Here is a 27,686-nt window from a genome sequence, read left to right as displayed (position 1 = left end):
CACCAGCAAGCCTTGGCAAAGGTAAATTTGCAGTAAGAGTGGTGTGCCGGGGACCAGCAAGGCCCAGGAAGACTCAACCCAGGAGATTGAGTCAGAGGGAGACCCTCAGCGACAGAGAGATCCAAAAGAAGTGAAGGCAGCACCCACAGAAGTGAGATACAGAAGTTGCAGAAGGAGCCCACGCAGCACTACAGAAAAGGATCCCACGCCGCAGGAGAACCACACAGAGGGCTCTGCATCACAGGAAAGAGTGCTGGAACTGCACATAGGGGGTTATTCTAACTTTGGAGGAGGTGTTAATCCGTCCCAAAAGTGACGGAAAAGTGACGGATTTACCACCAGCCGTATTACGAGTCCATTATATCCTATGGAACTCGTAATACGGCTGGTGGTATATCCGTCACTTTACCGTCACTTTTGGGACGGATTAACACTCCTCCACAGTTAGAATAACCCCCATAGTCTGAAGTTTCCTTGAAGGAGATGCAAACAAGCCTTGGCAGCTGCAAGAGACGCGGTACACAGGGGTACTGTCCTGCATGGGAAGGCAAGGGCTTACCTCCACCAAAGTTGGACAGCTGGTGGAGAGGACCAAGAGGACTACTCTGGACCACCACCCATGATGCAGGATCCACGCAGCTCAGGATAAGAGGCGATCCACACAGCCCGTCATTGTTGCAGTAGGTGCTTGCAAATGCAGGGGTGTGACTCCTTCACTCCAAGGGAGATTTTTTCTTTCTTCTCATGCAGACTGAAGACTTGCCGTCCTCAGAGGATGCAAAGCCAGGGAAATGTTGCAGAAGCTGGAAGGAGCCGTGAAAACTATGTTGCAAGAAGAGTCTTCTACGTGAATGCAGATTGTTGGTTCCTGGAGGGTCCAATTGCAGCTCCAGTGGCTTGAAGTCGAAGTGGAGGTTGCAGATGAGTCCTGCTGGAATATTGCAAGCCGAATCTGAGGACCCACCCAAGAGAGAGACTCTAAATAGTCCTGAAAGGGGGATTTGTCACCTAGCCAGGTGACCACCTATCAGGAAGGGTCTCTGACATCACCTGCCTGGCCAATCAGATGCTCCCAGAGGTCCTTGTCATCCTTGGATTTAAGATGGCAGAACCCAGGGACCCTCTGGAGGAACTCTGGGCACCACCCCTGGGGTGGTGATGGACTGTAGAGTGGTCACTCCCATTCCCATTGTCCAGTTTCATGTCAGAGCAGGGAGTGGAGGTCCCTGAACCGGTTTCGACTGTTTTATGCATGGATGGCACCAAATGTGCATTTCAAAGCATACCAGTGGATTGGGGAGGCTACCCCTCCCAAGCCGCATAACACCTATTTCCAAAAGAAGAGGTTGTTACCCCCCTCTCCCAAAGGAAATACTTGTTCTTCCTTCCTGGGCTTGAGCTCTACAAGCATCAGGAGGGCAGAAACCTGTCTGAGGGGTGGCATCAGCTGGGCTGCCTGGAAAACACTGGCAGGAGCAATGCGGGGCATCCTCTAAAGAGCCCCCAAAGTGCATGGAATCATACTTCCAATACTGGCAACACTATTGGAGTATGATTCCGACATGTTTGATACCAAACATGCCTAGGTTCGGAGTTACCATTATGCAGCTGGACATAGGTAGTGACCAATGTCCAATAGACGCGTAAAATGGCATCCCAGCACTCAAGAAGTCCATGAAAATGGCACAGGACTTTGTGGTGGCAACTCTGCTAGTGCAGAGGTGCCCTCACACACAGGTACTTGAACACTGCCCTCTGGGCTAGGAGGGCCTGCCATAGGGGGTGCTTATTGTGACCTGGTGCAGTGACCTATGGTGAAAAAGGGTGCACACACCCTTTCACGCAGGCTGCAATGGCAGTCCTGTAGAACACTTTGCATGGGCCCCCCATGGGTGGCATAACACATGCTGCAGCCCATGGGAATCCCCTGGTTCGGCTGTGCCCTGGGTACCTGTGTACCATATACTAGGGACTTACATGGAGGCACCAGTTTGCCAAATGTGGGTTGAAAATGGTACACGTCACCAAGTTAGAAGGGAGAGAGCATAACCACTCGGGTCCTGGTTAGCAGGATCCCAGTCGAGACAGTCAAACACACTGACAATGGGCAGAATGAAGGGGGTAACCATGCCAAGAAAGAGGTTACTTTTTTCCTACACTGTGCCTGAGTGATAAATGCACAGGCGTGCATGGAGTTGTGGGACGAGTATTTTTAAGAATATCTGAGATAAATCTCTGAATTATTTAATAAAACTATTGAAATCATAATCTGAATTGCACGATCAGTTGTTTATTTACATAGTGTGTGGGGGAAAACTTAAGCCAACCAACACGTTTTTCGCCCCCCCCCCACGCGGTATGGAGGCTAGGGTTTTATCAAGGGTATATAATTTATATAGCAACAGAGGGTTCATTATAAATAAATAAATCAGACATACGGAAATAAGAAAATAGATAGGAGGGAGACTTAAAAACAAGAAAAAAATTAATGAAATCATATTCCAAAGATGATTTATAAGGTCCATGTGCCAATCACCTGGTGCCGTATACACTGGGAACTGTGCTTCGAGCATTTTGTGCATTCAACGTGAAAAATGAGTTTTTTTAAGAACGTGGCCCAGTGCTCTAGCCTATGTCTAGTGAGTGAGACCATGTACTTTCATTTTTTGTGTGGACATGTCGACGAGGAGCAGATATTTCCTAAATAAATAGTCCCCTGGGTGGGGGCATTATCAAGCGGTGAGATATCTAAAGAGGTAGTGTATAATATGTGGCAGGCATTAGGCAGAATGCTTAACTTTTAACTGGGGATCTGCACGATCCAGTTTCAAAGTGCTAGTAAACTCTAATTTCGATTTTAAGAAAGCAGCTGTATTGTGGCTGCAGTTCTGTAGGTCGGAGAGAGGTGTGTTTTAGGTGAAGTTCCTGGTCTGACGGTGGAAAAGAAACAAGCATTTTCCATGCAATGGGTCTCGCATTTGCTCGAGTTAGAGCTATTAGCGTTGTAAACACCTAACGGGACTTTTCTTGTAACACAAATTAAAAGAAAAAAAAACGCAATGTGATCGCACTATGTAAAATGCAGCGCGATCGTGCTGAAATTGAAAACGAAAACCGAGCCCGATTGCGTTATGAAAACCCCAGCGCAATGGCTCTAAGTGGAAAATAAATAGATAAAGTAGTCTGGAAACCATGTTGAGAACATCGAGGCTTGAGACATAAGGCACGGGTCTGGCACCTTTAAACAGATCTTAAATATTTCTTGTAGCCATAATGTGAGTGCTGGAAAGCAGTGGCAATAGTTTACAAACAAATATCTGAGACCTTTTACCTGGTTATTTGACCCTTGCATCATCAGTTGAACTAAAACTTCAGTGCCTGCTTCATAGACATCCCCATATTATTAATCTTCTTGATGTTCAGCAAACAGCTGGTAAGAACCCGCAGCAACTTCATCTTGTCCTTGTTAATTTTGGAAGATATAATTTGCTTCATAATATTCTTATCAGTATTTTGATATTTGAACTTGAGCTGCATGGGACTGTATGCTGGCCCAGAAAGTTCCTCGTCATCTGTGTCAAACAGACATTAAGGAGGATTTGGGAAAACCTTGCTTGTTGAAAAATATTCCGGCATTACAGGTGTTGACATGCCTTTGTTTAAATTAGAGTCACATTTGGTGCTTTGTGAGTCTTCCCTAGAGTGGTTTTCAACAAAGTTTTGATCAACAGGGTTGTCATGGATGAGGTGGTCAATGACTGTGTCATTGACATCGCTAGCACAGTGGTCGTCGGTGGTGGTGGAATTTGGGGACTTTTCTTTCGGAGAGACCTTTGCCAATGGTGTCTTCATCATCAACAGTACAGTTGTCGTACCTGTTGACTATTTCAGTTTCTCCAGTTCCAGAGATGTCTTTTTTCCCCCAGTGTTGGTGGCTCAAAAGCAATTTTTGAGGTAAATCTTTTAGTCCAGATGACTACCTCAGATGACAGATATTTCTCTCTGGATTTCCTAATGAGTTTTTACGAGGTTTCTAGCAGGTAAAAGGTATCTCCTTAGAAGTGACTTTAGGAGAGTATCTTGCTAGAGAATAAGAACTTTTATTGGCTTTCTTAGATGTTTTTACCAAACCTCATCTGAATATGGCACATCCTTAGAGATTGATTTCTGGAGCCATAGCAAAAGTTTCACCTTTCTGTCTTTGAGGGTTTTTGTGGAAAAAGTGTGAAAGAGCTTACATTCCTTAGCCTTGTGGCCATAAGAAGAGTCAATAAATGCATTCCTTGTATGGCTCTTCAGAATGAAGCCTCTTTTTACTACAGAGCCTGAAGAAGGCTGTTTTTGTGGATGTAAAACATTGTTTATCCTAGATGTAAAATTCACAGCAGCAGACGCAAACCATTTCGAAGTATTCACTCAAATAAGTCAAAAGATCACTTAGCTGAAGAAGACTGAGTAGAGGTCAAGGGAGTATCTTCAGACAAGATATCAATTAATCAATCAATCAAACATTTGTAAAGCGCACTACTCACCCGCTAGGGTCTCAAGGCGCTGACAAATGCGGTACAAATTGGGGTGGGGTAGGTAGTATTCGATGAGTTTGCACCTGATGTGTTTAAGTTTGGTTCTTTTGAAATGACAAGAACAGGCTAATGATGCGACCCATGGCCGACCCCCTGGACCTCAAGAACAACCGTCCCATTTCACTGCTGCCTTTCCCAGCTAAGGTCATTGGAAAGGCCATCCACACACAGTTAAGTAAGCACCACAAGGACATTATCATCCTGGACATATCCCAATCAGGTTTCAGGAGCAACCACAGCATGGAGATCATCCTCCTCGCCGCCACAGATGACATCCGCTCGATCCTCGACCACAGCTATCTAGCAGCACTCATCCTACTGGACGTATCAGCCGCCTTAGACATGGTTTCACACCTCACCCTCTGCTCCAGACTCCACGCAGTTGGCATCCGTGGAAAGGCCCTACAATGGATATGCTCCATCCGGTCTGGCAGAACACAGAGTCAGACTTCTGCCTTACCTGTCAGAACCTACGGAGATCAGTTGTGGGGTTCCACAGGGCTCCTCCCTGAGCCCCACACTCTTCAACATCTACATGGTCCCGCTTGCATCCATCGTTAGGAACCACAGATTGAATATCGTCTTCTATGCCGACGACACCCAGCTGATCATCTCACTGACCAAAAACCCCACATCTGCCAAGAAGAATTTTCACAATGGGATGGAAGCCGTTGCCGTCTGGAAGGACAGCTCAACTCTGACGAGACTGTGATCTTCCTCTTGGGACCCTCCACATCATCCTGGGAGGACTCCTGGTGGCCAGCCACCCCCCACCACCCCAACAAACCATGTATGCAACCGTGGTTCCATCCTAGATTCATCACTCACCATGACCCGCCAAGTCAACTTAGTCACATTCTCCGGTTTTCAAGATCTACAAATAGATCCCAAAGGACTACTGCAGAACCGTAACCCATGCCCTGGGTACCAGCAGACTTTACTATGGCAACACCCTCTACACCGGCAGCACCCAGAAGAACCTGGGAAAACTTCAGCACATCCAAAATGCCTCCACCAGAGTCATCCTGGACGTACCCCACTGCAAACACATCACCAATCACCTAAGGGACCTTCACTGGCTTTCTATCGAGAAAATAATTAATTTCAAACTCCTCATACACGCATACGAGGCCCTCCACAACCTAGGACCCATCTATCTCATCCACCACATCACCTTCTACTCCCCCTCCAGGCCTCTTCGTTCAACAGGCACAAACCACTGTACCCTGTATATGGATGACCTCGGCTGGAGGAAGATGCTTCACCTACCTTGTGGCAAAGAGCTGGAACACCCTTCCCCTGCACCACAGGCAGTCACCATTGTTACCTCAATTCAGGAAACACCTTAAAACCTGGCTCTTCAACTGAAGCACTGAGGACAAACCCCCCTCAGTGTCTTGAGACCCTTACAAGTAAGTAGGGGTGCTCTATAAATCCTGATTAGAATTTGACATTACAGCTTTCCAGGCTATGTTTAGCATTGCAATGCTAACAATGTATGTCATGGGACTCCCAGCTCAACAACATGGATGATTCAAGCATACGAATCTACGAAAGATCCAATAAGGGAAAAGTGTATTTACAGCTCCTGTCAGAGCAGGGTGAAAGTAACTATACAAAACATTGAATCACCATGAAGCAGGATAGATAAAGCCTTAGACAGGGAACACAGAACATGTCGCTTTGCTACTCTCTCAGGGCTCAGACAGATACTGAGGAGATAAATGTCCTCTTATTCCATCAAAAACAGTGGCTCCTTTTCATTCCCTGAAAAGCAAACCTAGACATTTCCTACTCAACCTCTGGGAAGGTAGCCCAGTAGACAGTGAGGCAGCAACTACATCATATGAGCAATTTTGAGGTAAATCACAGAGGGTAGTAAAAGTGTGAATTCCCATGTTAATTCCTGTACAAAACTAACTTTGCTGTATTATACAGATAAGTGTCTGAACTAGTTACACCAAATTTGGCAAAAACCTAGTACTTTACACCAAAAGCATGCTTATTATTATTTGGTAATGTTTTCAAAAAAATAGGTTTTAAAGAGGGCAGGGGTTGGAAATGAAGGGGTTATAAAGTTAGGTGTGTCTGGACCATTAGTGTCCAGATATGGGATGTTTGGCCAATTTAAAGGAGATTATTCTGCCCCGACTGGATGTCCACAACATGAGCAATATGTTGTGGCAGCCATTATATAACTCAGGAACATGGTGCCTGTGACCTGAGAATGAATTTAAAAAAAGTATAAGGTGGCAGGGTGACCACACCATGACCCGAGGTGCATATGAGGAGCTACCAAAGACACCCCTTTGATTGGCTGGCCACAACATGGACAGCATGCTGTGGCAGCCACTAAAGGACTCCAGGGCATTGTGTCCATTGAACTGCATAGCTATGAAAGCCTGTTTTTAGTATCACAATAAAGTACGCATATGGTGGGCGTTAACATACGTCAGTAACAATATAAATAATTCATTGTTGATGTTATACTAATTTTAGCAAATCTGGTGACTTATACTATGATTCAGCGCACTGAAAAATGGCCACCCTCTTCTGCAATTTGATGAAGGATATTTCAGAAGAAACTGTTTTGAGGTTATGGAAGGTGCTCCAGAATCTAAAATAATAGTACATTTTCTATGAGTTCACAATATCTTCCTCAGCTATGCGACAATAAAGGCTATTCAGAATAAAATGTACTCCCAACAGTAATCTCAGCCTGTCAGTTGATTCCCCAATGTCCTAGTGCAGCTTCCCACAGTGTTCTAATTAACAGCTAGAGCGCTAATATGTTGCACTTGTGACAAAAGTGTGGCACACCTGAAAGAGATGCAAATTACCAAATCCTGATTCCACACATCCTGCAATGACACTCTAGGCCTACAGAATATGGGGCATAGCTAATGCACAAAGGCCTTGGTATTACAAACCTAATGAAAGTGGAGAACGCATTCAAACAGACACTTAAGGAATTTGTGACTGCAATACTTATGAGGCGTAATAACAAAATGGGCCCCTAAGGAATTTGTGGCTGCAGCGCTTAGCTTATGAAGCGTAATAACAGAACAGGCTCAATTACGAATCCCGATTACACCACTTACATAATGGAAACAGGCTCTCAATTTCGACGTTTGGATGGCAAGACGACCAACCAGAAGGCATAACATTTCAAAGATCATACAAATCATAACTCCTCACCTAATGCTCCTAAGGCTGATCCCAAACCTGCCAAAAGATTTACTAAAAACTGTCAACTAAAACATTCAAGGGGAACAAAGATTTGCCTAGCTGACGGAAAAGGTGGATATGTTAAATGAAGTAATCAGGGTTCTTACTAAAGTGCGCAGCGGTACTGAAGATATAACAATGGGCTTGGAAGTGTCTGTGCAGATGTGAAAACGAAAGCAAGAAGTAAGTTGTAATGCACTGAAAAGCAAGTCAGACAATCTGAAAAACCACTCCCTTCTAGCAAAGTTTCTTCTTGGGATACGATATCAAAATGTTCCTACAATGATGATGGAATTATCAAAAGAGTAACTGGTTAGTTGTTATCCCCAATACCAAGAAATCACTTCCTGCCATGCTATCCGTAGCATTAGTCATAGAGTTCTCCTCTGCTGCCTAAAACATAAAACTTTGTTGGAACCATAGGGCTAAGGACAGAGAGAGAAGATTTGAATAATTTGCTGTTTAGTCTTTTGCATTGTTCCCAGATCGGCCATTTATTTTGCTAAGTCATAGGAGTAAATTACATCTTCAAAACCGACGTTCAAGCAGTTAGGGCTACCCACCACAAAAACCTTAAAGTTAATTGGCGAGGCGCTTTCCACCTACTAACTCAAATAGACAACGCAGGCCATCTCTTCAAAATCAGGAATGCAGTGGTTCCCCATATATCGAATGGCTTGGGATGTGTCTGCAACTGAGATGCTCAGTGGGATCCTTACGGCACGGTTTAATTAGCTGATGGAGGAGAGGCAAGTGCCAATAATCACCTAGGGTGAGGGGTCATTATCGTTCGTTCAAACATGAGGCAAACATTTTTTTTTACCCATCAGTCCATTTATGCCACGATAAGTGCACATATAGATTGGATAGCTGAATTTTTTCATTTTTCACTCTATAGCCAATACATAACGAGGGAACACCGGGCAACTAATGAGCTGCTATTGGCATTTAATATTGAGAGCTGTCTGCACAATTAGCTGCACAATTTACTGCCAATAGGCATAGTGGAAGCAGTGGATAACCAGAAATAGCTTTAGATGCACTGGATCAGAGGCACACAACAGCAAGCACAATGATATGCAAGTATCTAATACATTATTCGGGCACACTATTTAGTCCAGGCACATCCATAGAAAATATCCTAATCATCTTGCTTTTGCCACAGGGTGAGGTGAAACAGGGGTGATGAGAGGAGCACTGGCAACATCGAGAATTCTCCCAAAGTAAAAGCCATTTTTGTATTTAAGGCTGAGAAGGGAGTGTGGGCAAGGGAGCTTGCACTTTCAGCAGCACTCCCCCCTACCAAAAAAAAATTAGGCTTTGCTAACCCACCGGAAGTTACCATGCAATATACGCTGTGAATGCTCGGAGAAGTTTAAAGAATCAGAGAAGATTAAGCCTAAATACTCATACGCATGCAGTCTCTCTACAAAATTTCCTGTAAACTTCTCGGGAAAATTCCTATATTTCTTCCCAAAAAAATACTTTCATTTTATCAATTTATCGCATGGCATGCTCGGCCAGCAGGATGCAGGAGGCCATCAGCCCCAGCAACCTCAAGGGTCGACTTCACTGAAATAAAGGAGTGAGGCTGAAAAATCAGGATCACAGTCTGAACGTCCTGGACTCTTCCCAGGGGGAAAGGCACTAAACTAAACAGTGTCCAAAGTGGTTTGGATGAAGGGTAGTGCCTGAGGAGCAGTCAAGTATAACTTCAGGATGTTGATAGAGAACACCCATTGGACACTGGTGACGTAAAAAGGGAGCACAGCAAACTGAAAATGCTCCTGCCCCACTGCGAAACACAGGTGGTGCAGATGAGCCTGCAAGATGGGTTTATGGAAATAGGCATCCTGCAGGTCCAATACCCTAGACATGAGGTAGTGAGAGCATTTTGAATTTTACCCTTCCAGAGGAAGGCACTGATAGGGTGAAGGTCTAAAATAAGATGAAAGCCTCTGTCCTTTGTTACCACCAGAGAGTAATAATAACAACTTCCTCCTACTTCTGACACAGGCATTCTCTTGTTAGTCCTTTTGACCAAAAGGGCTTGCACTTCCTATCACAGATGGAAAGATGGTACTCTATCAGTCACTGACGGGACAGTGGAAGGTGCGGCGGAGCAGCAAAGAAAGGTAGACCCCATCCCTTGTGCACAATTTGCAGTACCGCCCTATCTGATGTTACGGTCTGCTAGTCCAGGAAAAATAGTCAGACCCCGCCTCCTTCTGGGTGGCTGTGCTCCACTAAGACCACGCTAAAGAGGTTTGGCAGGTGGGTCTTTTGGGAAGAGGGGGCGGCAGTGAAATGGGCGACGTGTTGACTTTGACGGCAGGGACAGAGGGCACCATGGCTGCAAAACTGCTGGGCGCCATGCTAGTGTTGGATGGGCTGATGGTATGGGGCACTCAAAAACAATATTAGTGCCATTCCCAGCTCTCCTTGAGATACTTGAGAGCGGAGTCTGCCTTGTCCCAAAACTGGTGAGTCCGATCAAACGGCATGTCCATGAGGGACTGGACACTGCCTGAAAAACTGGTGGCCCTCAGCCAAGCGCAATGGTTAATGGTGACACTGGTGTCAATGGCCCACCAAATTTAATCGGTGGTGTCCAAGCCACAACAAATTGTGAATTTGGCTGACTTGAGACTGTCCTGGAATGGCCGGGGTGAATACTGGTCAAAGACAGTCAAGGACACCTGGGTGCCTTTGAGCCACAGGATTCCAAATGACCTGAGAATAGCACCTCAGCAGGCAGCTTGTATTCACTGACTTCAGTGCCAAGCTGGTAGAGGAGAAAACGCTCTTCCATAACATTTCCACCCATTTTAATTATCTATAAAGGGATGGCCAGGAATATGCTGGAAATAGTTGCAGAGGCCTGCACCACCAAGCTTTCTGGGGAGGGTTGCTGAAATAAAAATGCAGAGCTTCCCAGAGCAGGGCGGTGGCATTGTCCAATTTGGCAGCTGACCAGGGCTCAGAGCAAAGTTTGACGTATGCCCCCAGAAAGTGTTCATAAGGGTCTCGTTAAATGGTCAGCCGGGCTCAGAGGATGTCTGCTCCAGCTGAAGAACCTCTGTAATACATTGGCTTTGACATCCAAGGGCCTTGTCCTTCAGTGTGGACTGATTCAGCATCAGTGTCAATGCGCTGGGGCAGAGGTAGAGTTGAGAGTGGAGTTGAAGGTGGCTCTGTGTGGGCTTGGAGGGTCCAGCTGGTGCCCATGACGAGCCTTCTGATGGTAATCCAGGTCTAGAACCTCTCATCTCTGTATGGCCTTCAGATCCTAAAGAGGCAGTTGGCAAGGATCCGAAGAGTCAAAGCATGGACTCATGTACATTTCAATCTGCTTACGAGTGGTGGATGGCCCCGGAAACAAGGGTAGTGCAAGGGATAAGTTACAGGATCTACTCCGAAAGTCAAATGACCTCAGGAGTGAAATTGAGAGGTATGGCACCACCCCTGTACCTTCTCAGGGAAGTGTGAGCCCCTCTTTGATTGCATGGTTTTTCTTCGACTTACCCGAAGATATGTATCAAGAGGAAGACTGAACCCTCTAATAACTCTGGTGACATTTAAATAGCTCAAAAGGGAAAGGTCCTTGGTGCTTGGCGATGTAGAGCTTCGCCTCATAGGCATGTATGGCCTTCAGGTTAATCAACGCATAGTCACTGCAGGCCTTAAAGTTGTGGCTCAACACCAGGCACCACAGCCAATTTAGTGAACATCTGTCACAGACATTCGTTTGTGACAGTCCTTACAGGGCTTAAAGGCTGTTGTTTTGGGAGGTGATATGTCCCTAGCAATCTGTAAATAAGAGTCTGAAAGAAGCAAAAGGTAGCTTCAAATCAAAGTCTGGTGGCGCAGAAAGAAAGGAACTAACATCAGCATGTGAGAGTGGCGCCTATATAGGCTCAGCACATTTCCGGAGCAGAACAGCATCAGTACAGAGTTGCACAGCACCACTGCTGAAACGTTCATGGGGAATATTGAAAAGGTGAAGAATCTGCAGTTAGAAGTCTTTATAAGAAAGTTATATCACTGAATGTCAACAGACTAGCCAAAAAGAGAAAGTGTTGAGTCCTTTTTAAGGTCTATAGCTGTTTGTTGTCCAAAGGCCTATTGTGGACAATACCAATACTTACAATGGCTTTTGGGTCAGTCCACTGTGTAGCAGTCACTGGCTGTCATGTCAGTCTCATTTTCTTGCTTCTTATATAGTCACTTGCTTTCCTCTTCTTGTGTTTGCCCCTCAACTGAGCATAACTTCTTTACAATCCTTGTGATTGGATGATTTGTATCCTTTCCCTGCTTAAAGTCAGGGAACATTTTTTCTGATTTCTTGAAGTCCTCCATGGGACAGCATGTATTCTTGATCGCCCCTTGTGTGATTGCTTCCCCTTTTCACTCCCAGGCTTGTCCTTTGCTTCCCCACCACTCGTCCCTGTTCAGCTTTTCTTTATTATTATAGCAGCGCCCCTCCACTGCTCCACCACCCCTCTCTACTGATTGTAACTTACTCTTGATATCCCCAATTCTCCTTTTTGTTCCCCAGTTTTTTTAACTGACATTTTTTCAAACATATTAACACTGCACTTGGGAGGGCAGCCAAGGCTATAGTGTAGATTTCTTTTTCGTCCAGCTAGGATGATTGTTTTTTTTTTTTTTTGTTACATTTGACAAACTGAGTGCTACTGTGTGGTCGGATGCTCACCAGAACCAGTAGCCACGTTAGTCGTAAAATAGACTGACTGGAGCCTAATCTGCACCTTATGGTTTTACTGGGCTATTTTTCAATGTCCCAGAGGGTCAACTGGTCTGAGGTTAGCAGTGCACGAAGCAAGAGAGGAACAGGTACTAGACAGACAGGTAATGGATGTACAGTTGCTGGGAGGGCCTTGCCCTTCAATGTTGAGAGCTCTGTCAGTACCATCATCACCTGAAAAGGGTTGGTCTCAACAAAGCTAGACCCTGTCTGATTGGTCTTACGCCTAGCACTCAGGGCAACCAGAAAGAGTCTGAACTGTGGAAAGACGTGAAGATGGAAACCAATCTTGAATCTGAGGGGAAAAAGGGAACCTTACTTAACTCAAGTTCTAGCTGTTTCTAATCCTAACCAAAGGTGTCAGACTTGTCTAATATGGAGTTTAATTTTCTGGTGGTGGGGAAAGAACCAGAGGAGATCAATGGAGAAATGGATCCCTGAGTAGGCAGACGAGTGAAATCCAGCTGTTACAAAGGCAGGAACTCAGGAATTGCCCCGGCCCTTCAGAATCTGATGTGGGAGCAAGGGGAGTAGTATTAAACACAAAATTATGATTTCTTTCTATGCTGCTGAAGAGACACTCCCAACATGATTAAAGGATGGCCCACCACAGACTTGTGCCTTGGTGTGTGTGTGTGTATATATATATATATATATATATATATATACACATATATGGAAAATGTCAATTACCCAGTGTACATCTGTTTGTGGCATGTTCTGCTGCAGATTCACATGCTGTGCACTGTTCCTGCCATCTAGTGTTGGGCTCGGAGTGTTACAAGTTGTTTTTCTTCGAAGAAGTCTTTTCGAGTCACGGGACCGAGTGACTCCTCCCTTTCGGCTCCATTGCGCATGGGCACCGACTCCATCTTAGATTGTTTTCCCGCATAGGGTGAGGTAGGAGTGGTAGAATGAGAATAGTAAAGATGTCCATGTAATGGAATAGATATTTATGTACATAGTTTGCGCTAAAGTAGTGTTTATTTACATATATACAATTTTTAATTGCAACTTAAACGGCTACAGGCTCCCGGGGAGGTGGGAGGGCGCATGTGAATCTGCAGCAGAACATCCCACGCACAGATGTACACTGGGTAAGTGACATTTTCCGTTCAATGGCATGTGTAGCTGCAGATACACATGCTGTGCATAGACTACAAAGCAGTAATCCTCCCAAAAGCGGTGGTCAGCCTGTAGGAGTTGAAGTTGTTTGAAATAATGTTCTTAATACAGCCTGTCCTACTGTGGCTTGTTGTGTTGCTAACACATCTACACAGAAATTTGTAAGGCAGCCACTTGGTCCACACCTCATACTTTTACCAAACACTACTGTCATTGGTATGTTACCTAGAAAGGCCATTGTTGCTCCTTTCTTTCTAGTGGAGTGTGCCTTTGGTATAATGAGTAGCTCTCTTTTAGCTTTTAGGTAACAAGTTTGTATGCATTTAACTATCCATCTGGCTATGCCCTGTTTAGATATAGGGTTACCAGCATGGGGTTTCTGGAATGCGACAAACAATTGTTTCGTTTTACGAAATGGTTTTGTTCTGTCTATATAATACATTAGAGCTCTTTTTATGTCTAATGTATGCAGCGCTCTTTCTGCTACTGAGTCTGGCTGTGGGAAGAAGACTGGGAGTTCCACTGTTTGGTTTAAATGAAACGGTGAAATGACTTTTGGTAGAAATGTTGGATTTGTGTGGAGAACTATTTTATGTTTGTGCACTTGTATAAAGGGTTCCTCAATAGTGAAAGCTTGTATTTCACTAACTCTTCGTAGTGAAGTGATAGCTACTAACTTTCCAAGTTAAGAATTGGATTTGACAAGAATGCATGGGTTCAAATGGTGGACCCATGAGTCGTGTAAGTACAATATTAAGATTCCATGAGGGTACTGGTGGAGTTCTTGGAGGTATGATCCTCTTTAGTCCTTCAATGAAGGATTTAATGACTGTTATTCTAAATAGTGATTTTGTGTGTTTAATTTGCAAGTAAGCAGAGATTGCAGTGAGGTGTATTTTGATGGATGAAAAAGCAAGATTTGCTTTTTATAGGTGTAGTAAATAGCCTACGATGTCTTGTATGGACGCATCTAATGATGTGATGTGTTTTGCTTGGCAGTAGAAAACAAATCTTTTCCATTTATTAGCATAGCAATGCCTGGTGGTAGGTTTTCTTGCCTGTTTAATGACCTCCATACACTCGTTTGGAAGGTTTAGATACCCAAACTCTAAGACTTCAGGAGCCAGATTGCTAGATTTAGCATTGCTGGATTGGGGTGCCTGATCTGTTGTTTGTGTTGCGTTAACAGATCTGGTCTGTTTGGAAGTTTGATGTGAGGTACTACGGAGAGGTCCAACAGTGTGGTGTACTACGGTTTGCGTGCCCACGTTGGTGCTATGAGTATTAGTTTGAGTTTGTTTTGACTCAGTTTGTTGACTAGAAAAGGAATGAGTGGTAGAGGTGGAAAAGCGTAAGCAAATATCCCTGACCAATTGATCCATAGAGCATTGCACTTGGACTGAGGGTGTGGGTACCTGGACGCAAAGTTTTGGCATTTTGTTTTGTGGCAAACAGATCTATGTCTGGTGTTCCCCACTGGCAAAAGTATTTTTGTAGTATCTGGGGATGTACTTCCCACTCGTGAGTTTGCTGGTGATCTCGACTGAGATTGTCCGCTAATTGATTGTGAATGCCTGGGATGTATTGCGCTATTAGGCGAATATTGTTGTGATTTGCTCAATGCCAAATTTTTTCTGCTAGGAGGCAGAGTTGTGATGAGTGTGTTCCCCCCTATTTGTTTCAGTAGTACATTGTTGTCATTGTCTGTTTTGACAAGAATGTGTTTGTGAGCTAGAAGAGGTTGAAAAGCTTTTAGTGCTAGAAAGACTGCTAGCAGCTCTAAGTGATTTATGTGTAGCTGTTTCTGCTGGTTGTCCCACTGTCCTTGTATATTGTGATTGTTGAGGTGTGCTCCCCACCCAATCATTGATGCATCTGTTGTGAGAATGGTGTTAGGCACAGGGTCTTGAAAAGGCCGCCCTTTGTTTAAATTTACGGGGTTCCACGACTTAAGCGAATAGTGTGTTTGGCGGTATATCAACACTAGATCTTGGAGTTGACCCTGTGCCTGCGTCCATTGTTTTGCAAGGCACTGCTGTAAGGGCCGGATGTGTAACCGTGCGTTTGGGACAATTGCGATGCATGATGCGATCATGCCTAGGAGTTTCATCACAAATCTGACTGTGTAGTGCTGATTTGGTTGTATTTTTGGTATTATGGTGTGGAATGATTGTACTCTTTGTGGGCTTGGACTTGCAATCGCTTTTTGAGTGTTGAGTGTAGCTCCCAAGTATTGTTGAATTTGGGATGCTTGCAGGTGTGATTTTTGGTAATTTATAGAAAACCCTAGTGTGTGTAGGGTATCTATTACGTAACGTGTGTAATTTTGACACTGTTGTTGAGTGTTGGCCTTTATTAGCCAATCGTCGAGATATGGGAATACATGCATGTGTTGTCTCCTTATGTATGCCGCTACTACTGCAAGGCATTTTGTAAATACTCTGGGGGCTGTTGTTATCCCGAAGGGTAATACCTTGAATTGGTAATGTTTTCCTTGTATAACAAACCTGAGGTTATTTTCTGTGAGATGAATGGATGGGTAAATGAAAATATGCATCTTTTAAATCCAGTGTTGACATGTATTCTTGAGATGTATGATATCGTGTAGTGTCACCATGTGAAAGTGTTCTGATTTGATGAATAGGTTCAGAGTCCTGAGATCTAAAATTGGTCTTAGTGTGTCATCCTTTTTGGGAAAAAGGAAATATAGGGAATAGACCCCTGTTCCTTTTTGTTGATGAGGTACTAGTTCTATGGCCTGTTTTGTTAATAGCGCCTGCACCTCTGTTTGTAACATTGTTAGATGTTGCGATGACAGTTTGTGCGCTCTTGGGGGAATATCTGGAGGAAAATGTGTGAATTCTATGCAGTAACCATGTTGGATAATTGATAGAACCCATGTGTCTGTTGTTATGTGTGACCATTGATTGTGGAACATTCCCAGTCTTCCTCCCACAGGGGATGTGTATTGGGGGAAGGTGATGGGCAAGTCACTGCTTGGTATTAGTGGCCTGCTTTGTGGTTTGGAATTTTCCCCTGGACCTTGGGAATTGTCCCCTGAAGGACACGTGAAACCCTCCTCTCTGATATTGTGATTGGTGGAAGGGTTTTGTTTGAGAGGTGAATGTTTCTGATGACTGTGGTCTAAAACCTCCCCTATAGTGCGGTTTTCTGAATGTCCTTCTGTATTGGGACGAGTAGAGCTCTCCCATTGCTTTGGCCGTATCAGTGTCCTTTTTCATTTTTTCGATGGTTGTGTCCACTTGTGTGCCAAATAGCTGTTGCTGATTGAATGGCATGTTGAGGACAGCCTGTTGAATCTCTGGTTTGAAACCTGAGGATCTCAGCCAAGCATGCCATCTAATTGTCACTGCAGTGTTCACTGTTCTTGCGGCAGTGTCGGCGGAGTCTAATGCAGATCGTATTTGGTTGTTAGATATTGCTTGTCCCTCCTCTACCACTTGCTGAGCTCTTTTCTAGTATTCCTTGGGGAGATGTTGGATGATATCGCTCATCTCGTCCCAATGAGCTTGATCATATCGTGCGAGGAGGGCTTGAGAGTTTGCTATGCGCCACTAATTGGCAGCTTGTGACGCCACCCTCTTTCCTGCTGCGTCAAACTTCTTACTCTCCTTATCTGGAGGTGGTACATCTCCAGATGACTGCGAGTTGGCTCTCTTTCTCGCAGCTCCAACCCTTACGGAGTCTGGGGGTAGCTGCTGTGTTATGAACACTGGTTCTGACGGTGGTGGTTTGTATTTCTTTTCCACTCGTGGTGTAATGGCTCTTCCTTTCACGGGCTCCTGAAAAATCTGTTGGGCATGTTTAAGCATGCCTCGGAGCATAGGCAGACTTTGGTAGGAAGTTGAGGACAAAGTATTAAAGAGAAAGTCGTCCTCCAATGGCTCTGTGTGCATGCTCACATTGTGGAATGCAGCAGCCCTAGCCAAGACTTGAGTGTATGAGATGCTATCTTCGGGTGGACAGGGTTTAGGATAGCACTCCGGGCTATTGTCCGACACAGGGTCATCATGGAGGTCCCAGGGGTCTGTATCTTGTTGAAACTGCACAGTGTGTGTGGGTGACTGTGCAGTGGGCGTGGCAAGAGGTGAAATTGTTCTTTGAGGAGAATGTTCTGGGGAAAACTGGCGTGATGGAGATTTTTCTCTGGGCACTTTAGCCTTTGGCTGCTCAGTGTCTGAACGTCCTTGGAAAGCCAGTTTCCTTTTGAATTTGAGAGGAGGTGCCGTTTGGATCTTCCCAGTATACTTATGGATCTGTATCATTGCCTGTTTTTCATCAAACTCCTCCATTTGGTGAAGTTACTCCTCAAATCTGTGTCTCTCTTTCAATTGTTTTGAGAGCCCATGTTCCTCGGTGTACAAGGCTTTTTTCGGCTCTGAAGCTGTTTTTTTCGGCACCGAAATGCCCATGCTGACAGTAGGCCTCAGCTCCGAAAGACTCTTTTGAGGCTTCGACTCGACGAGTCGATATCGAGTTTTCTCGGATACGGTTTCTCGGCTCGAGTCCGAAGACTTCGGCACGGGTTTGGCCTTTTTTGGTGCCGAAGGTGTTGCTTGGTCACCGCTTGATTTCTTGTGGGTCGAGCCATGGCCTTCCAGCAGTGGTGTCCCCGAGGCCTTTACTTTTGTTTTGGACTGACTCTGGACTTGGGTCGGGGCAGGCGTACTCATGTGCTGGCCTTTTATGTGTTGTCGGTAGGAGTCGGAGTCGTCCGAATCGGAACCTTGGATGGAGATGGCCATCTCCTCTTCCTCGACGTTGAGGTGCTCAGAACTCTTCGACGCAATTTGCAGTCACCTCGCTCTTTGATCCCTCAAGGTCTTCTTTGATCGAAAGGACCTGCAGGCCTTGCAAGTATCCTCTCGGTGGTCCGGTGACAAACACAGATTACAGACCCGGTGTTGGTCTGTGTAGGGATACTTGGCGTGACACTGTGGGCAGAATCGGAACGGGGTCTGGTCCATTAAGCTTCAACGTTTTCTGCGGTCGGGCCAACCAGGCCCTGGCTGGGTGCGGGAGCCCCGAAGGGCAACCGAAGGTGTGTTTCACCGGTGTCGATGCAAGATGTTTCGCGATCGAAAATAATACCAACGATTTTCGGTGAATTTAGTCTTTTTCCGACTCAAATACCCGGAACGAAGAGGAACACGTTCGAATCCGATGGGGGAAAGAAAACAATCTAAGAAGGAGTCGATGCCCATGCACAATGGAGCCGATAGGGAGGAGTCACTCGATCCCGTGACTCGAAAAGACTTCTTCGACGAAAAACAACTTGTAATAATCCGAGCCCAACACTAGATGGCAGGAACAGTGCACAGCATGTGTATCTGCAGCTACACATGCCATCGAATATATATATATATATATATATATATATATATATATATATATATATATATATTACACATACATATAAACACACACCCAAAGCTTGCCTCTAGACAGACAACACAGACGCACTTGTGTCAGTTAAAATTGCTCTGACATGAGTGGTTCCGTGTCATCTCTGTTTCAAGAGGTAAAACGTTGGAATGTAGAATTTAGTTGGTTACCGTATTGCAGCCTTCCTTTTACTCTTTTTCCTTTTCTTTCCTCTTTATTTTTCCCACTTGTTTGTATTAAACACCCATTTCAGGTGTGGTGGGTGAGCCACATGTGAATTCAGAAAACTCTAAGCTGCAAAACTACTCCTACTGGTAAGTAACAATTTTGTTTTGCAGCATCAAACCTTTTCTGGATCCGCATGCTTTGCATTAGAATATGTAGCAGTATTGCCTCCCTTGGGTTGGTTGAGTAGAAATGAGGCAGAGTTCGCAAGCAGGTCCTATAGTACTCTTTGTCCCACCTGTGCCTCCTTGTTCATGTGAACGTCCACACAGCAATGTTTTGTGAAAGTGTGAGGATTTTCCCATGTTGCTGCTGCACAGATTGTCTTGATGGGTACATTTGCTAGGAACGCTAATTTTGTGCCCTTTTTCATTGTTGAGTGTGCCCCTGGGCATGTGGGTAGCGTCATCCCCACCACTGAATAGCAGATGTGTATCGTTTCTACAATATCTCTTGAATGTTTCTGGTGACCCCTTAGTTCATTTTGCCAAAGATACAAATAAATGGTATCCCTTGCAAAACTCTCCAGTTTCTTGCAGATAATATATCAAGGCTCTTCTTACATCCAAAGTGTGCAGAGCTCTTTCCATTTGTGTTTGTGGTTCCTTGAAGAAAACCCATATATGTATGCTTTGACATGAAAACTGCTGACTACCTTAGGTAGGAATTGAGGATTGGTCCTGAGGACCACCTTATCCTTGTGTATTTGTAAGTACGGTTTCTGTATTGTTAGCGCTTGCAGTTTGCACAGTCTCCGCAGTGAAGTGGCAGCCATTAGGAATGCAGTTTTGAGTGCAAGTGATTTGAGATCTGCTGTGTGCACATCAAACTGTTTTGTCATTAATTGCGTTAACACTGTGTTTAAGTTCCACATTGGTGTTGGAGCTGACCTTGGTGGTTCAATTCTCTATGATCCCTATAGGACCCTCTTTAATACTTGTCATGTGAAAAATCACGCAAGGTGTCCCTGGTGTATGCTACAACTGCTGCCAGGTGTACCTTCAATGAAGAATAGGTTAACCCACTATCCAATAAATGAGTGAGGTTTGTTAGTACTGTCTCCAGTCTTGTACGGTTTCCATTCTTTTGTTGTCTGTGCACCAGTGTATACATATTTTCCACTTCACTGCGTAGTATGTTCTTGTGGTAGGTCTTCTTGCTTCCCTAAGAATTTCCATTGTTCGGGGCATTAGATGTAGATGTCCGAACTCTTTGTGAGGGTTGATCTCTTCTTTTTCCCCTCACCTGAAAGGACTGTATGGTAAGATGTTGACATTGTTGGTACACTGATTGTTGTGTGCCCAGAATGGAGCTGCCTTGAGCCTGTTGCTGGCCCTGTGGAAATGATGTTCTACCTGTTGGCCATCACATTGTACTGCTTCCCCTTCTGAACGAGCCCCTGAACTGTAGGGTTCCCATGGTTTTGGCTGTATCATTTCCTTTTTTTATTTGTTGTATGGACCCATCAACTGCTTGGCCGAACAGGGTGTTTCCCATGAATGGCATGTTGATAATTGATGTCTGCACCTCTGGTTTAAACCCTAACGCCCTTAAGCGTGCATGCCTCCTTAATGTGGTGCTGGTACACATCTGCTGGCAGTATCAGCTGCATCCAGGGCTGACTTCAGGTATGTATTTGCAATATTACGTCCCTCCTGCATGATTGCCTTGGCCCTCTTCTTGCATTCTTCTGGAAGGTGCAGCATGAAGGACTCCATTTCATCCCACTACTGATGGCTATATCGATTTAGGAGGGCGTTTGAGTTTCCAATACGCCATGACATTGCGGCCTCCCTCTCCATCTTCCATACCACCATGTTGAGATGTTTGCTCTCCTTCTCGGTTCTTCGGCTCGGGCATTTAACGCGGGGAGCGGGCCTTTAATAGCCGGTAGAGCCCGCTATGGCAGGTTCTAAGGCTATAATAAACCATGTTTATTATTGTTTAGTTTGTTAAACGGGCGGGCAACAGCAGTGAGGGGAGTGCACTGTGCACTTCCCTCAGTGCGCATGTATGTTTGGCTGGCCGTCTCAGGCCGACAAAACACACATGCGCAGTAGGCCCTCCCCAGCCCAGCAACACAGTTGAAGGGCTGGAGAGAGCATGCATAGGCTCCTGCAGGCTAGGAGCCTGTGCCTGCCTGCAGTGACAGGAAAAAAAGGAGCGGTGTGGCAGTTCAGGTAATTTTTTTTTTTTTTTTTTAAATAAATGTCACCTGCTCCCACCCTCATGTGCCCCACCCACCCTGCCCCTCGTGAGCGAAGCGAGCCCCAACCGGTGGTGCCAATGGTGGTAGTGGGTTGGGGGAGTGAGGAGAGGGTGTGGAAACAGTGGGATGAGATACCCCAAAATTGAGGTGAAGGTGGTGATCAGTAGCGACCTCCTGATTAACAGCAAGTGGGTGGGGGATTTTTGTTACAAATAATAGCTGATCATGGAGGCATTGTGTCATCATGTGTGCGTTGATTAATGTAATTACTATATATGTGCAAACCAATTTAAATGAAGTAATCTATATCTTTCCAACAGTTATTAAATATTGTTTCTTTTTTCTAGGAATGTGAAACCTATGAAAAGTGTTGTCCAAATGTTTGTGGAACAAAAAGCTGTGTAGCAGCCAGGTATATGGATATCAAAGGAAAGAAAGGTCCCGTTGGTATGCCAAAATCTGCAACCTGTGATCATTTTATGTGCACTCAGCAAGGTTCAGAATGTGATATTTGGGATAGCCAACCGGTATGCAAATGCAAAGATAGATGTGAAAGGGAACCTAGTTTTACCTGTGCTTCAGATGGCCTGACTTACTACAACAAATGTTTTATGGATGCCGAAGCTTGTAATAAAGGAATCATACTAAATGTAGTCACTTGTAAATTTCATCTAACTTGGCCGAATACAAGTCCTTCTCCACTAGAGACAACAGCTCATCCCACAACAGCTTTCTTGGAAACAACAGTAATAGACATTGTGCCACCTGGTTTAATTAACCAACCCACTCATAAATCTGTTTATGTTGGAGAAACTGTAAGTTTTGTTTGTGATGTCACGGGCAAACCAAAACCAGAAATCACATGGGAAAAACAGGTAGATGGCAAAGCAAACATTATTATGAAACCAAATCACGTGAGAGGAAATGTTGTGGTCACGAATATTGCGCAGTTGGTTATCTATAATACCCAACTACAAGATGCAGGTATATACAGGTGCACAGCCCAAAACACCGGTGGTCTCCTTCGTGCTGATTTTCCATTATCTATTATCATAAAAGAATCTTCAATTAAAGAAACACAAAATAAAACACACTTTCAAACTGATGAGTGCCTAAAACAGCCAGACAGTGAAGACTGTGGAGGAGAACAAACCAGATGGTACTATGAGGCAAAGAAAAACAATTGTTTTACTTTTATTTTTGGTAATTGCAACAACAATTTAAATAACTTTGAATCTTACGAGTCCTGCATAATATCGTGTATGAGCGAACCAGTTAATGTCTGCAATCTTCCAGCTCTTCAAGGCCCGTGCAAGGCATACGAACCAAAGTGGGCTTATAACAGTTTAACGAAGCAGTGCCAGTCTTTCATATATGGAGGGTGCGGAGGCAATGAGAACAATTTTGAAAGTAAGGAGATTTGTGAAGATATGTGTCCTTTCCCAAAGAATCAGCACTGCAAAATTTGCAAACCTCGTCAAAAAATGGTGACAAGCTTCTGCAAAAGTGATTTTGTCATTCTTGGACGCATTACAGAGCTGACTGAAGATCAAGACTCTGGACATGCCCTTGTTACAGTACAGGAGGTTCTGAAAGATGAGAAAATGGGACTTAAGTATTTGGGACAAGAATCTCTTGAAATCACACTTTTGAATATGGACTGGAACTGCCCTTGCCCCAATGTGACTACACTTGTTGGCGAATTAATCATCATGGGTGACGTTCATAATGGCATGGCAGTTATACAACCAAATAGTTTTGTAAGCTTCACCACCGTAAGACGCGTAAAAAAGCTCCGTGAAGTAATTCACAAGAAAACCTGTGAGCTCTTAAAGGATTTTCTTGGATTACAGAAAAAGTAACATTCACAGTTGGAATTGCAAAAGGCTAGAACAGAATAGTTTTTCTTACATTTTGTAAAAATATAACATTTTGTTTACTTAAGTTGAATAACAGCAGTAAAAGACTACATCATCAGTGAAACAAAAAACGGTGGACCAACATCAGATAAACAGTGAGGTGCCCATATGTGTATTCTTCTGCTAACAGAGCTGACATGTCATTTGATTTGCTTCGTGTTACCCTGCTGCCATGCCTAGTTTCCGTTCTGCCAATAACAGGCAACTTTCTTTCCGTTCCCTATATCCTAATCATCACAGCTCTGTCCATTTCGATTAATTCCTCTCTTCCCACCATCGATCTATGACCTTCCCCGCCTTAGTCTGGCAGACATTCTCACATATACGTGCCACAATTTCACATATTTTTGAAACTCAAAGGCGTGTCATGAAATGTAAGCAATCTTCCCTTCTAGCATTCCAGTTCCTGAAAATTATTCTCCAGTACTCAGGATCTGCCATCTCTTGAGAGTAAAAGCAACTAGCTCTTCATCACAACTTCTTTCAACGTCTCCTCCTGCCTACAATCAATATTACCTGAACACAACATGTTACTATCACAATTATATTTTTCAATGTAACAACTGCTGCTATTCCATAGTGCTCCTCTCTACGCCCTCTATCCTATATTGCGATCATCTACTGAGCTCCGAGATTCTGCCTAATGTAACAGTTGGATAACATTTGTATGCAATGCAAAAATATTACATTCATCCAAATAAACATAAATTCGAGATATCTTTCAGTCCACACCATTAAAATGACTTAATTCTATCATTCTCAGGTCGAGCGGGCAAGCACTCCAGCCTGTTGTAATCTATTGTGGGGTTTTGACCACGCCCCACGGCACGCCCATCACTATCACCCCTTCATGGGTTTGCCTTTCAAAAATCCTCTATCAACGGTAAATTCTTTACGTTAGTCCCTCCGAGGGGCAGTTTTGTCGCCGCCTTGGCCATCGACCCTGTTACATGGATAATTGCACGTTTGCCGATGTTTCTAACTGCGAGCAAACTTTTTTCCTTTAGTATTTCTCCTTCCGGCTCCCGCTCATGGTGGACATGGCGCTTTGAATCGGCTTGTTAATAATTGTGTTGGACATACCGACTTCACCAGCTTGCAGGCTCACTTGGATTGGCTCCTTTGATTGCCTTTAAATGTTGACTTCTAATTGGCATGCCCATCAGCCGAAAACATACCGAGTGTGTTACGACATTATGAATTTCACCAATGTATGAACAGATAATACTCTGTATAATTCGACATGTCAAAACTTGGATGGATTAAGTTAATAAAATTATTGAAAAAATATGTTAACGTGATCGGATTATTCCTGTATTAACTTCAAACTCCTTAAATTATATTTAAGGACAAATGTTGATACCTGCCTGCATCTACATTTATGACCTTCTTCCAAATACTTGCTACACATACATCTTAACTTACTTTATATTGTTAATTATTTAAGAGATATAGGTTTTTTTCCCCAGAGTGCAATATTCTAAATATTATAATTTCCATGGTGAAAATTAACAATTCTGTTAAAATCACATTAAACCATACGACAGTCCAAAGGTGGGAAAAATGGAAGCACAACATTATGTGAGAAAACAAACTACATGTTTACATCTTAAACAACGAAGAGGTAGTTTTACTTTACCCCACAAATCTTTGTTGGGGTATGGTATAACCTATTCAACTAGTTAATTAAAGAAAAAACAAAATAAAGTAAACACAATAAAGAACAACATTTTTCAAAATTACTTAGGCAATAGTTCTCTTCCAGAGGATCCTCACCATAGTCGTAAGCACTAAATATTCCCCCCACGTGCCGGGGCCCCGGAGCACAATATATATATATATATATATATATATTTAATTTTATATGTAGATATAAAATTTTACCTAGAATTTTAAAGCATATATACATATACATGTCTCTACATATCTATGCAACCTATGTTAAAAGCTAAAAAAAATGCCCAGTTTCGTTAAGTTTCTCTTTAATAAATATCAAACCAGTCTCAAGTATTTCTGAAGGTCAGAAAAAGAGAGGCATACAGAGCACAAACTTACTTTTTAGAAGAGAAACTGCAATGAAATGCAAAGGCGTTGTTAGCCAATATGCTGCATTTAAAACATAAAAAAGCAAAAACTGGCACTGTGCCTTTAAGTCCTCCAGGACCTCCAGTATCTCGACATGCCCCAGAGGTGAGAGTGAGGTGACAGGTTAGTTCTTTTTTCCGACTCCTTCAGTGAGGATCATGGAGCATTGAGCTCTCATTTTCTGGTCTTTTAGCCAGAAAATTACTACTAATAGCTACCTCTCAAGACTTCATTCAACATCGTTTCACTGAAAATAGATAATTTTCTGACAGGAATTTTGTGATTTTCCTATAGTAAATGCCATTTCTTTTTGTCAAGTCCCTTGCCTATGGCAAAAAGAAAGCACAGACTGACCCTCACTCAGTCTGCACCGTATGTCTACCTGACCAACATATACCCGAGACCTGCAGACACTGCCAACACCTTTCAAAGAGAACTTTGGAAGACAGGGAGAAGACTCGCCTCCATGGCCTGCAAGAGAGAGAAAATACAACATCAGGAGTATCCAGGTCCGTCTCTCTTCATGAAAAGGTCTCCGAAGATGGAATACAACAAACTACAGAAAAACAAAGTGCAAGATCTACCTTTAAAGGTAGGAAGATACCTATCTGTTCCCAGGCAGGATCGACATCAACAGTGCCTGCACCGTCGTCATGGCATAAACGACATCCGCTGATGTTGAGGGATTCAACATCACAAGCTCCTCACATGATACACATGACATCAAGGGACATGACGTCAAAAGAGGTAACCCAGCACTGTTCATGGGAGAAGTCTCCATCAACAGTTACTCATCGATCGATGTCGAGTCCGCCCCGGCGTGCTGACACTCCGTTGAGGGTAAATCACAGCCCATCGATGTTGAGACAACTTTAGCCGACGAGGACTATATTGTCAACGTCACGCCATCTGTCAACGTCAAAACTACAGTCTACCCCCATCCACGGCAACCAGGCGCCGTTCAACATTGTGGCACACTTCCCCTATTCTGTCTCAATCGATGTCAAGACACCACTCGACGTTAGGACAGACTGTCACGTTTTCCGTCAATGGCAATACAACGTTGTACGATGTTGAAGCACCACTCACCGGCAAAGACTCCTTCACCTAAGAGGCCTCTGTCAACGGCAAGACCTCAATCAACTTCTAGACAAGATTCACCCACAGCCAAAACCAAAGAACGCAGACCTTTGGCTGCAACATCAGGATATTTTCCACTTGGCTCTACAAGGGGACAATAGCCTCCTCTCAATCTATCGCCAAGATGGCTTGACAGCCTCCGATGGGGTGCAGCCCCAGAGTCCGAACTCACAGTATTCGCAAGTTTATTCTTCAACTCCGTCTCCCCCAAGGACACCGTCACCAACTCTTCAGATGGAGGGGACTGTGCGTATGACAACACCTCGGTCTCCAAGACACTCCAGGGTACCTAGAGTGACTGATACTTCCAGATCACGAAAAAAGACAAGATCACAACACAGATCGAGGAGAAAGACCACACTCTCCTACCAGGGGATCTCATCGCCCTAGGTCACGTCATCGAAGGCACAGATCTTTTTCCTGGTCCTCTACAACCACATCATCCATACAAGATTGCTCGCCTACTCCAACTGAAACTCCCCCAGCGAGAGTATCCCCAGTGGATGATAACACCTTTAATGAAGTATTGGTTAGAGGCACTAATAAATTAAATATCGACATCCCTGCTCCCATGATGTTGTCTCCTGTAATTTTTGAAACTCTACACCAGAGGTCTTCAAACTGGGGGGCGGGCCCCCCTTGGGGGGCCTCAAGTGATCCCAGGGGGGCGCCAAACTCTGGTCAAAAGAAATATTATACAGATAACATGCCTTTGTTTTAAGCAGAAGCATGTTATTGCAGGTTTAAAAAGGTAACAATACTTAACTGCAATGTTTAAATAGGCTTAAACCTATTTAAACATTGCCATCTTTCTAAAATAATTGAGAACAATTCTGAGGGGGGGCCCAATGATTTTTATTTTTCAACTGGGGGGCGCGGCATTCAAAAGTTTGAAGACCACTGCTCTACACCATCGGCCCTCTTCAAGACAGCTCCTCTCTCTGGTTTCAGGCCTCCTACAACAAGTGATGGAAATTTTCCTCACTCTATCATTCTTA

General features: G+C 44.1%; 1 protein-coding gene across 1 annotated transcript in view; it reads left to right on the top strand.

Annotated features, from left to right (window-relative positions):
- WFIKKN2 (WAP, follistatin/kazal, immunoglobulin, kunitz and netrin domain containing 2) overlaps positions 1-24,741 on the top strand; it is a 335,359-nt gene extending 310,618 nt beyond the window's left edge. Inside the window, exon 2 of the mRNA XM_069200046.1 lies at positions 21,892-24,741. Within this exon, the coding sequence (XP_069056147.1) occupies positions 21,892-23,406 (1,515 nt within the window). The 3' untranslated portion in view covers positions 23,407-24,741. The remainder of the gene's footprint in view (positions 1-21,891) is intronic.
- Positions 24,742-27,686: the final 2,945 nt, after the last annotated feature.

The sequence above is a fragment of the Pleurodeles waltl genome, chromosome 7, assembly GCF_031143425.1.
Source record: "Pleurodeles waltl isolate 20211129_DDA chromosome 7, aPleWal1.hap1.20221129, whole genome shotgun sequence".
Lineage (NCBI taxonomy): Eukaryota > Metazoa > Chordata > Amphibia > Caudata > Salamandridae > Pleurodeles > Pleurodeles waltl.
Note: the sequence above shows the minus strand (reverse complement) of the source record. Positions and strands in the feature narration are given on the sequence as shown.